At 40.3% G+C, this 12,692-nt stretch overlaps 1 protein-coding gene across 1 annotated transcript; it reads right to left on the minus strand.

Moving 5' to 3' along the window:
• Positions 1-535: 535 nt before the first annotated feature.
• Positions 536-4,655, minus strand: Mrps14 (mitochondrial ribosomal protein S14). The gene is made up of 3 exons (XM_005071333.4): positions 4,523-4,655; positions 2,667-2,825; positions 536-964 (listed from the first exon to the last, which is right to left on the minus strand). Exons 1-3 carry the CDS (start codon positions 4,565-4,567, stop codon positions 782-784), a joined length of 387 nt encoding a protein of 128 aa, XP_005071390.1. The 5' UTR covers positions 4,568-4,655; the 3' UTR covers positions 536-781.
• Positions 4,656-12,692: the final 8,037 nt, after the last annotated feature.

Below are 12,692 nucleotides of genomic sequence, written 5' to 3' on the forward strand. Positions count from 1 at the left end.
TTTTTAAAGGTTATTCTTACTATTTTTGAATTATGTATACATTTGTGAGTATTACATGTCAGTGTGGTTATTCAAGGCTGCCAAAGGTGTTGGATTCCCCAGGGACCTGAATTGCAAGTAGTTATGAGCTATCCAATGTGGATGCTAGGAACTGCACTCTGGAAGAGCAGTAAGCATTCTAATCTGTCCTTTGAGTACTAGGCACACACGGACATGGAGCACAGACTTATGTAGACAAAACACCTATACAAATAAACACTAAAAAGATGAGACAAAAGCTATTTAGCAGTTCTTTTCCTCACCATCACACAAAGCTGACACTAAATATAATCTGAAATACCCTCTTTAATGCTCCATCTATTGTTATTCCAAAAGTGATAGTAACTGCAGGCCAGGGAAACTAGCTGAGGGGTACAATGCCATAGAAAAATGACTTGTCAACTAGATGGACATTTATAACTTTTGTGAAATCACTCACTATTAAAAAACAGGTTATTTTGTTACTCAACATCAAACTTCAAGGAAAACACCATTATTCCACAGAAAATATTTTTATTCCTCTTATACCTGGTGTGGGAGTAATGTGCCTATTGTAAAGTTAAAGAGAAAAATCACATTTCTTCTTTTAAAAACCTAAAAATAATTTAACTGTAGACAATATCAGGCAGACTAAACATAGTACACCCTAGAAAAACTAGGGTTTGGTTTTTATTAGTAAAGTCTCTTTTGCCAGAATTGACTTCCCGGGCAGCTGAGTAGGTTGTAATCAGCTGAAACTGATTTACCATATTGCTCGCTGAACTCCAGAAAGTAGTCCATGGTCAGCTAAGTGGCGAAAGACAATGCGACTAAGCCTCCAACGACGCTTTACACCACGTGGACGGGATGTCATAACACATCGATTTCTGATTCTCACAGGACAGCTATCCCGTGGAAGGGCAGCAATTTCTTCACTAGCCATTTCCTAGGGGAAGATTATAACACAGATCACAACTCAGACCTAAAGCAAAGGAAGGATGGACTAGAATCTTAGCCAAACACTGGATGTGGTAGTAAGACTTAATCTAAAAGTGGAAACAAACCAGAAATGGATATTTTTCCAAGATGATTTTAAAGATTACAATGAGAAGAAACTACAAACCATAATTACAAAGTATATTTTTATAAACAATATATACTGTGTATTCACCACTGAATTATTTTATAAAATAACATTGCAGCACCCAAGGTTTTATCTGTCTTCTTCTAGGGGCACTGGCTAATAGCTAAAATATTCAGTAACACCTGTAAGTACACATTTCCCTGTTGTAAACTGTATCTAATATGCTTGTATAACCTTTTTCCTTTCATTTGGCTTTTTTAATTCAACAATATGCTTGTGAGACCACCTACACTGTTCCAAGTGTCATTAATATGCTCAGTCTCCTTGGTGTTCATTTTGTTGAAAATGCTGGAATTCCTTGACCTATTCTATAGCCGGTGGAAATCTGAGTAGTAGAGTGCTGTTCCATATGTGCATGTTCAGGTCATTTAGAAAAAGTATGTGAATGCATTTATTGCCCCCATACAGACACACATTAATTCTCTGAAGTAGGAAAACTTGAAACCTGAGGTGATGAAACAGTAAGAAAGACCGTGGCTTGAGACTACTAAAAAGCTGGATCACCAAGAGCTTGAAAGTCTTATGATAAAGATTCTGACTACTGCAGAAATAAAAGAGGTGATTAGACAAGATATACATGAAAAAAAAATTGTAATATCCATGAATCTTGTACAAGTGATGTCTGAAACTAGTGACTGAGAAGAAAAAGTAATGGTATATTAGGCTAATGTTGTGAGTAAAAATTTATTCTTACATAAAAGAGGGTGTTTATATGTATACTTACACCACTCTGTCAGATGTTGGCACGTACCACTGACTGTGGAACCAGGATGCAGAGGCAGGTAGAGCTCAGAGTTCGAGGCCAGCCTGGTCTATAGATCAAGTTCCATGACAGTCAGAGCTACACAGAAATCCTGTCTCAAAAATATAAATTCAGCTGATTTGTATAAATGTTTTTTCTATGAACTTTCAGTAAGGTAAGTAGCCTTAAGTTTATTATTTCCTACAAGCCTCTTCAGTACATGTACTGTGTCATCACTTAAGTGTATAACCATATGCCACAGGAAGCCAAACACGGTTGACACCCTCTAATTTAACTAGAAGTACATAAAGAAAGGAAGGCTAAATGGAAGACTACCTAACCATGGACAAGGACAGGGCAAAAGTTCAGGAGGGCAGGTCCTGAGTGAGGACCACAGGTCATGTGTTTTGTAGATAGCCCATGCATCAGTAATACCTCCAAATGCCCTGAAGGTTCCAAGACAGGGATGAAATTGGGGAGACCTTGGGTCAAAATAGTTCTTAGTTTCTATGTGGTCACACTTGATAGTACTGTGTAGGGACTGTATCATGAAATGGCTGAAAAACCAGGAAGGAGTGAACAATTAATTGTCCTTTAGCCTAAACTTACCATAGTTGCTTTTAAGGCTATTTATGTAAACGTGAGTATTTGATCTTATTTTCCAGAAATTACAATACTAAATTGCAGTAAAAACCATCAAAAAGCATTTGAAATGACGTCAGTTAATGATTTTGTGAAAGACAGGGAACCCAACTGGCTAACCTGAAGGTCTTTTGGCAAAATGGTATTCTTTCTGAGAGAATTGATCCGAAGTCTCTCATCTGCATATTCATAAGCCATTTTTCGTCTCTTCACATCACGCAACATTTTCCAGTCTACATAGTAACCTCGCACTTGACTTGACGTTGATGGAGGGACTACCTAAAAGACAGACAAGGATCATGGGTACTGCAAGTGTTTTTCCAATCCTGTAAACTTCTTTCAGTCTCTACTTAAGACTTTTAGCAATGAAAAAGCATTAATTACATTTATTTGGCACATATGCATGCATGAATGTGCTTGTATATGGATGGGCATGTATGTGGAGATCAGAGGACAACTTTCTGTCAGCTCTCTCCTCTACCACATGGGTCCTTGAATTGAACTAGACAGGCTTGTTGGCAAGCATTTTATCCACTGAGCCATCTCACCAGCCCAAAACTTAATATTGTAAAAAACTGATTTATTACATTTATTTATTTGTGTGTGCATGTGCATACTATAACACGTGGAAATCAGAGGACAATTTGCAGGAGTGTTCCTCTTAACCATTGTCCTCTGCTCCAAATCTTTAATTTTCTGATGACTTCAATGTTCCTTAGTTATAAAATCAGAAGCAATGTGAGGAGAATTTCCAAATGTCCATACCTATCCACTCAGAACGTTTGCACTACATTCTCTACCCCCTCCGGTTATGTCAACTCTCTATGTTATAGTGGCCACCAGACATGGATATGGTTGTGAGCAGTACAACTTGGGACATGATTCTTGATTTTAATTCACTTAAAGATTCAAATATCAAGCAACTTTGTTTTCGGCACAATTAAAATTTTCCACTACATGATGCAAAGTTTATTATCCCAACAGCGGTATGTTTTAAGTATAAGATACAAATAATATTTTGAAAACCTACTTCCAACAGAGGGATGTAAATATCTCACAAATCACTATAATCTTGACTTGTGAAACTATGGCTATACTTAGCTAAAAATAACTATCAAAATTAACTGCACCTACTTTCTCGCTTCAGTTTAAATACTAGAAAAAATACCAATCACCCTTGTGGTTGGCTTTATATTTCTATTGGACAAAACTGCTACAAATGACTTGTACATGATCCTAAGATCAAACGTCATACTAAGACCCTAAGTCACCTCCTGCTTGCAAAGGCAGAGCTCTGGCGATCCTTCCCCGTTCTCTGGATCACCATTTCCTACTTTAGTCGGTCTCCCCCTCTAAGACGTTGTTGCTTATATCTAATACGATATCTCAAGAAAGTGATGTTGCTTCTGTCACGGTAAAGGAAAAATAACTCAGGTCTCTCTCTGGCTGACAACCCTCCCTTGCAAAACTCTCCCGAAGACTTCTCCACTTTCCTTTGCTATTTTCCCAGTTTCTGTACGCATCGTAACACTGTCGCTCCTCAAACCTGCAGTCAGTTCCAGCCCTCTCTTTAATTAACCTTTCAGTTTTAGCGGAATGGCCCGCTCCCTGTTCGAAATCCTGTCACCACCTGCTTCCAAGCCACCGCGTCTTTGGTTGTCCTCCCTGACAGCTGCTCCCTTGCACAGTCGGAGCCTCTGAGGCTTCAACCTCCGACCCCTTTTCTTCTCCATGTCCTCGCATTTCCTTAAAGCTGGAGTCAACCTCTTAGCTTCCAAACCACCGCCCCACGCTTAAACACTAAATTCTCGCTTGCCGCTTAGGCCTCTCCGAACCAAGCAGGAAGGGGAAAACGGATGGAAGGAGCCCTGGGATTTGTCCTCCGTGCGCATGACAGTTCACGGGGTGGCGGGGAACCCACAGGGCACGGGGTTCAGGGGTGAGAAGTGAGCGGGCGAGAAAGGCAAGGGACTGACCTGCCGGAAAGTCCGCAGCAGCGAGCCCAGCAAGGACGCCGCCATGTTGTCTCACACCAGCCAACCGCTGCCGCGTTATGACGCCGGAAGAGGTGGCTTGAGGGGCGGGGCCTGTGGCTAAAAGGGCGGACCCGGGGCAGGATTTAGCCTATAAGGAGGGAGGGGCTCGGTACGGGATTTGCGCTCTCGCGGTATTTCACGGCATCTGCGCAAACCATCCATTCGGCCCGCCCACTCCGGAAGAGGTGGTGCAGTGAGCCAGCTCGCTGCTCTCGGTCTTTATTTCCGGTGCCCTGTTGTTGCCCCGCCCAACCTGCTCTCGGAGTCTCCGCGCTGGCGCCGCCAGGCGGAAACTTGCCAGCGCCGGTCACTCATCCTGCAGAACTGGCGCATGTCACAGTTCTGCCGTAATGGTGATGTTAGCGGCACAGTTAGAGTTTCATTTGCGTGCCTAGGGTTTTAATAACTCACATTATGTCTGTATATTGTTGTACACATTTTACTTTTTTATTTGTCACCGAGTATATGTGTGTGTCGGATGGTGATGGTGAAGGTGATGTGTGTGTGTATGTGTGTATGTCATTGGAAACCTGCTGTTTTCAGTCTAGTACTGTGTCATAGATGTGTTGATTTGCTGAGGAACCGCCCACTGGGCTATTTACGTAGGAACATCAAAGGAGAATCCTTTCTTTAGTGATTTCAATTTATTGAACAATTCTTTCAAAGAATAATTTAACTTTATTTATTTTGATTTTTCAAGACAGGGTTGCACTCTGTAAACCAGGCTGGCCTTGAACTCATAGAGCCACCTGCCTCTGCATCCCAAGTGCTTGGTTTTAAGGCATGCACCACCCGGCTTTATTTAGCTTTATTTTATGTGCATGAAAGTATCAGATACCCTGGAACTGGAGTTACAGATAGCTGTAAGCTACCATGTGGGTGCTGGGGATTGAACCCAGGACCTCTGGAAGAACAGTCAGTGCTCTTAAGCACTGAGTCATCTCTCCAACCCTTATTGAACACTTCTAACAGACTAGAGAGAATCAGACTGAAACCATCTGACAGGAGAAGATGTCATACTAAGATCTAAACATTCATAGACTAGCCCCAGCAGGCAATCATCGGTCTCAAACCCTTGTTCACACCCTTCTGGAACTCCCTACAATTGGGCCTCATCTACAGTTATCTCTAGACAAGGCTATACAGCAAGCTCTTATTATCTTTTGTTGTTTTAAGATGCCTATTTCTGGCCGGGTGGTGGCCGTGCATGCCTTTAATCCCAGCACTTGGGAGGCAGAGGCACGTGGATGTATGTGAGTTCAAGGCCAGCCTGGTCTACAAAGTCCAGAACAGTCAGGACTGTTACACAGAGAAACCCTGTCTCGAAAATCAAAGAAAAAAAAAAAAAGGGAAAAGAGTCCTGTTTCTTTTTTAAAGGGGAACAGAAAGAAGGTGTGGGAGTAGATGGTGGAAAGGTGGGAAGATCTGGGAGGAGTTGAGGGAAGGGAAACTGTGATCAGAATATAATGTATGAATTTTTTTTGTTTTCAATTAAAAAGGTTAATGTGTTACTATTTCAGCAAAGTTTTTGGAAGGGACTTAAAAGTCAGACAGACACACTTATAGGCTATAGAGTAAGAAATGAGTTTTACACAATAAATTATTTCACAGATCTGTGGGATTTATTGAATTCCTAAAAGAATGAGAAAACAAATCTGAAAGATCAAATATTCCCACTTAACCTGTCTCTGAAAGTTAAACCTTTAACTTTTTCCATAATATAGTTCTTAATTTTCTCCCAAATACAGTGCTTTCAAATCCCTGAGAATGAAGGGCATAAGAAGTCCCAAACTAAGAACACAGAGAGAAAGAAGAAGGCAGAAGCCACAGCTTTTACAAAGCGTGCCATAGGTACTATGTGTAGAGAGTGTGCATTGTAGTTTGTCTATATGGTTAAGGGTTAGCAACATACAAGATTTTTTCCTATGAGATTTTTTTTCTTAAATTATGATTATACCAAAACTATAGTTAAAATGTTTATGCACCTGCTTGTTATATATCAGGTAGAGTGGGGATATGCATGTCTTTGATAGCTGTACACCCACTTACTGGGTTCATATACTTGTCCAGTGAGCAAGCGACACATATTACATCTTCCCAACAATTCAAGGTAATTCACGATAACAGAAAAATCTCCAAAGAAAATAACTGGAAATTGCATTAAATACAGCTTTCATTAGAAATAAGTTTAATTGAAAGATAACAATATACATTATTTTTTAATGAGCTTTCAGTTTGAGAAACTAGCAGAACTAAATCATAAGATTTATGGTAAAATTGGTAATTCATGGAAAACTGGGAGACAGATAATACATCCTTCATCCAGAAAAAAAGATATCATGTGATGTGAAGCCTAAGCCACCTAGGAAACTGGCCCAATGAGTGAAGAGAACCAATGACTGGTGACAGGTCTTGGACTAACCAACTGCATATTTTTTAAAATGGCTTTGAATTTTTTAAAGGTGAAGTGCATGACCGTGATTTCTTAGAATTGAATCAGAAGATCCCAGAGTTCTGCTGTGTTTGGAGACACAAATGGAATGCTGAGTGATGAGAAATCACTCGAGATGCAGAATTGTGGAAAGGTAACCCTGGGACTAAATGGCACTGTGGCTATGGCAGCAGATACAAAGGACTGGAGCTCGGGAAAGAGGGTTGGGACACTTTGCCATTGGCCAGTGGAGAGACAAAGCCCCCAACTGGAATCACTTTAATTCTTTAGTTCACCTTCTGCTGCTCACACCTCTGTCTTCTCTATGGCAATTTCTTCCTTCTTCTTTTAAAAAACTTTATTGATTCTGGGTGGAGTTCACATCATGCATCCCAATTCCACCCATCTTCCTCTCCCCTTGCTTCCACCCTCTGCCCTTCTCTGTGGTGATTTCAATAGCTCAAAGTCTATTAATGGAGTCTGTGGGGGGAGGGGCTTGGGGAGACTGCATCTTCTCTCTGTTCTTGAATGTATTTGGAAACGCTTCAGAATTTTCTTGTAGAGAGTTTCCATGCACATGAACGTAATATATTCTGCTTAACAAGCCAAAAGCCTTTAAGATAAAGCTGTCCCCCAAGTTTCTCAGTTTCTACATTAAAAGAAGAGATCAAACTTTCTTCAAACATCTGCTTGTGTTAGTCTGGAACTAACTATAGATACCACGGCTGTAGTCTTACTGAATGTATACCTTCCTGGACATACCAGTGCCTGCTGCCACCTTTTGGATCTACGCTTCTGCCCTTCAACTGGGATCATCCCATCTTTTATCAGCTTTCTTTGTGTAAAACTAGTTTTGAAAATATCTTTCCCCCTGGTAGGCTATGTTTTTATCCTGCACTGTGGTATGGCAAGGAACATGGCCAAGAATTCATCACCACAGTGTCCTAAGAACAGTCAGGAGAATTATAACTGTCTAGAGTTAGGCACAGGACCTTGGCCAGATCTTCCTGGGAAGTAGCCAGAAAGACTTCAAACCCTAGGAGTCAGGTAGATCTGATTGGTTTCCTCATTGAAAATGACAAACTAAGCTATGAATGATAGTGCATAGCTGCAATGCCAGCTCTTGGGAGATAGACAGAAGGATCAGGGGTTCAAGGCTAGCCATCATGGGCTACAGCAGGAGTTCAAAGCCATCACAGGCTACAAGGAGTCCCTGTCAAAAAAGGACAAAAACATAAGCAAACAACAACAAAAGACAATGACTAATTGGTAGCAAATGGAAAAGTATCCCAGGATCTGGTGCTCTCAGGCCTGGTAGGGTAAGTACTCATGACTTATAAGCTTTTGGTACTGTTTATCAGTTTATTATAAGGGATAGAGACAGACAGACAGATGGAAGAGATGTAAAAGGCAAGATATAGGAGTTGAGATAAAGAACTTCATGCCCTTTCTGCTCTCCAGGAAACTCCATTTCCTTCACTCCAAAGTTCAGAGAGTTCCTTTAAACATCTTTAGTGACTATTAAAGTATAGTAAAATGTACATAATGCTTTCATCTATTTTGTACTTCTATAATAGGATACTTAAGACTGGGTAATTCATAAAGGACAGAGATTTGGGATAGAAATGTAACTCAGTTGTAGACAGCCTGTTGTATGAGGGTGTATGGGGAATCTCTGGATAGATTCCTAAAACTACATAAACTGGGCTAGTGGTTCATGCCTGTCATGAGTACTTGGGAGATGAAGGTAGGAGGCTCAAAAATTCAGTTACACAAAGTCTGAGGTCAGCCTGAACTTTATGAGACTGTCTCAGACACAGCAAACACAAGTGCTGTCCACAGAGTCCAGAAGAGGGCATCAGACCCCCTGGAACTAGAGGTACAAACCCTTGTGAGCCATCATGTGAGTGCTGGGAATTGAACTCAGGTTCTTTGGAAGAGCAGCCAGCTTAACCACTGAGCCATATCTCCAGCCCCATGTGTACTATCACTACAGCAAGAGAATAAGTGACAGAAGAACCAGCTCCACTTAAATAACAAACCCACTATGAGCGAGGTGGTGGTGGCACATGCCTTTAATCCCAGCACTCGAGAGGCAGAGGCAGGCAAATCTCTGTGAGTTCGAGGCCAGCCTGGTCTACAAAGCTACACAGAAACACCCTTTCTTGAAAAACAAATAAACAAAAACAAACAAAACAAAACCACTTTGAAGGCAACAAGTCACCTCCATCACATGATAGTAATCTATTAGAACATGATCTAATCACCTCTTAGAGTTCGGCCTCTTTGTTGCATAGGGTGTTAAGCTTAAACGTATAATATAAAGTTATCCATCTTAGCCATTCATGGATACAGGTCAGTAGTACTAACTACCTTCATATTATTTTGCAACTGTTCCTATCATTTACTTCCCTGCCATTTACTTACGCCCTCTTCTGGCCTTTGTTGACATTTCATGTATATGGCAAACAGATATACATGCAGGCAAAACACCCATACACATAAAATAAGAATAAATAAAAAAGAAGGCCCTTGTCAGATCCAGGCACCTTCATGTTATACTTTTGAGCTTCCAGAACATCAGGAAATAAATCTCTGGAATTTATGTTTGTTGGTTTTCATCTTTTGAGACAGTGTCTTGTGTAGCCTGGACTGGCTTCAAACTTCCTATGACTTTGAAGGTTTTTTTTTTTTGTTTGTTTGTTTTTTACGAGATAGGGTTTCTCTGTATTATTTTGGAGGCTGTCGGTCCAGCCCAGCCTCGAACTCACAGATCCGCCTGCCTCTGCCTCCAGAGTGCTGGGATTAAAGGCGTGCACCACCACCGCCCGACGACTTTTAAGTTTTGATCATCCTACCTCTATTTTCCATAGTTCCAAACCTCCTTATTTCCCCTACCCCCAGCCACTGCTTATAATTTTGAGTACTTTAGGAACCTGATGTAAGTGGAGACACCCAATGTTTGTCCCTTCATGACTGCCTTTGTTTAGAGACAGGTTTCACTGTGTAGCTCAAGTTGGCCTCAAACATGCTGTCCTCCTGTTTTGGTTTCTGTAGTGCAATTGGCTTCTTTCATAATGTCTTCACATTTAGTCTCGACTGCAGCACAGCTCAATACTTCATTGGTTGTCTGGGCTGAATGCTAGCTATTCGGTTGTGTAGTTATACCATACTTTGCTTGTCTCAATTGAAACTTAATTGCCTTCTACCTTTTGGCAATCGTGAATAATCCCTGCTATGAACCTATGTGTGCAATAATATTAAACAGTATTAACAGTTTAAACACGTCATCAATTTGAGAGGGTATTAAAGCAATGTTGCTTTTGAGACAGAAGTCTCTGGCGGCCTCCCTTAAACAAGTTTGCTTTGATAAAACAGCCTAAGACCCCTACTCTACCATAGTGTACTCTCTTCTCTGCTTACTGTTTGGAAAGTTTAGGTCTGAAGATGGGTCATTTGAGTTCTCCTGGTTAGTTATTTTTCTTGACTATTCAAGAGAACACAGAGAAATCTGTCGTCCTTACTATCTTGACATCTTAGAAGCAAAGGAGCCATCATTGGTCATTCATTTAGTCAGTCAGTATTAGTGGTTATTAATAGTTATTTATTGTGAATCAATATGTGAATTAGGTATGTATGTGACAGAGACTGAAAACTCCACCCTTCTGATGAGGTTGGAGATTATCCTTTCTGATGGGTGTGGAGATAACCACCGTTGTCTATTACATTACTTCTGCTTTACCTTGGGTGAACAGTAAAATTGTGAGTTAAATATTTTGAAATCTAATTGCAAGAGTAATCCAATGCCATTGTGGTTCAGGGTTGAATAAAACTATCAGGATGATAACACAGAGGATGAAATTAAGATGCAGAAATATTTAGGTCACTCACTAAATCCACAGAGCTGGTCCTGATCCACAGCCTATGTTCTTGTCTTTATTTGTCCTCTGGAGATGATAGTTCAAGAATAATGTCCTGACTGTTGTAAGGGATATTTTGTCTATACAATGTATTAATTGGCTAATACAGTGACTTCTGCCATTTGAGTCAATCAACAAGCCAGCGAGACAGACAGACAGACAGAGAGACAGACACACACACACAGTATGTAAAGGACATGGGTAGCACTGTTGTTTTTGAAGAAGAAAAATAACGAAGTCTTGCCTCATCAGGCATTAACATAATATATATTACATAGCCATAAAGTGGAGCAATTATGGTGCTCATAATAAAATCAACTGATGACAAATGAACTAGGATAAATATGGAGGAACTTAAAGCCTGATGATGTATTAAAGAAAGTGTAAGATCTGGGGCTGGAGAGATGGCTCAGAGATTAAGAACACTGACTAATCTTCCAGAGGATCCAGATTCAATTCCTAGCATCTTCACGGCAACTCTCACCTGTTTGTAACTCCAGTTCCAATGGATCTGACACCGTCACACAGACATACATGCAGCTAAAACACCAATGCCCATACATAAGATAAATTATCTTTAAAAAAAGAGAATATAAGACAATGAAAACAAAAAGTACCTCAGAAAACTTGAAGTATTGTCTTCATTTCTTACCATATATCTAGGTACACTTAAGGTAAAGAGGTTAAAGTGGGATGGGGTTGACTGAAGCTATGGATCAATGCTTAAGAACATTGTATAGGTCTTGTAGAGGACCCCAAGTTTGGTCCCCAACACCTATGTCACGTGCCTCACAACCATCTGTAACTCCAACTCCAGGGAGATCTGGTATTGTTGGTTATGGTTTTTTGGGTTTTGGGTTTTGGGTTTTTTTTTTACTCTTTACTCTTTGACTCTTTTGGAGGACCCACCACCCAACTCCCAAATAATCACAGAGTCCTATTCTTTCTTATGAGTGGCCAGCCTTAGCTTGACTTGTTTCTTGCCAACTTTTCTTAACTTACATCATCCTGACTACATTTTGTCTTTGGACTTTTACCTTTCTCTATTTCTATATATCTTTGTTTCCTTCTTATTCTGTGTGACTGGGTGATTGGCTCCTTCTTTTCTTGATCCTCTATTTTTTCTTCCTAGATATGTCCTCATATTTATACTTTCTGCTTTCCAATCCCACCTAACCTTTCTCTTCCCTTGCTATTGACCATCTAGCTCTTTATTAAAATAATCAAGTACTTTAGACAGGTGCAGTAACACAGCTTCACAGAGTTAAACAAATGCAACATAAAAGAGTGCAACACATCTTTGCATCGTTAAACAAATATTCCACAGCATAAGCAAATGGAGCACATCTTGAAATAATATCCCACATAATCTAGCTTCCTTTGCTCATGCACACATATCCCCTTATAGACACACATGTATGTACATAACTTGAAACTGATAATAAGACAAACCTTTTTAAAAAGAAAATACAGATGGATACACGTTTTAAACAGTTAAATTCCAATAGATAATTCTCAGGATGTCCAATTACATTAAAAGTATTCAGCCTCACTGATTTCCTAGGGAATGCAACTTAAATTAAGGAGATTTTTCCTTTTAATTTAATGTTTTCGTAGGTGTGGGAAAATGAGTAACTTTATATGCTGGTGTGGGACTCTAAATGCTCTAGCTTACCCAGAGAGCAGCTCAGATAGAACTTTTCCACAATGTATACTTGTTGACCCAGTTATGTTACTTTCATTGTGGAGCATTCACCAG

Source organism: Mesocricetus auratus, unplaced genomic scaffold, assembly GCF_017639785.1.
Source record: "Mesocricetus auratus isolate SY011 unplaced genomic scaffold, BCM_Maur_2.0 Super-Scaffold_100676, whole genome shotgun sequence".
Lineage (NCBI taxonomy): Eukaryota > Metazoa > Chordata > Mammalia > Rodentia > Cricetidae > Mesocricetus > Mesocricetus auratus.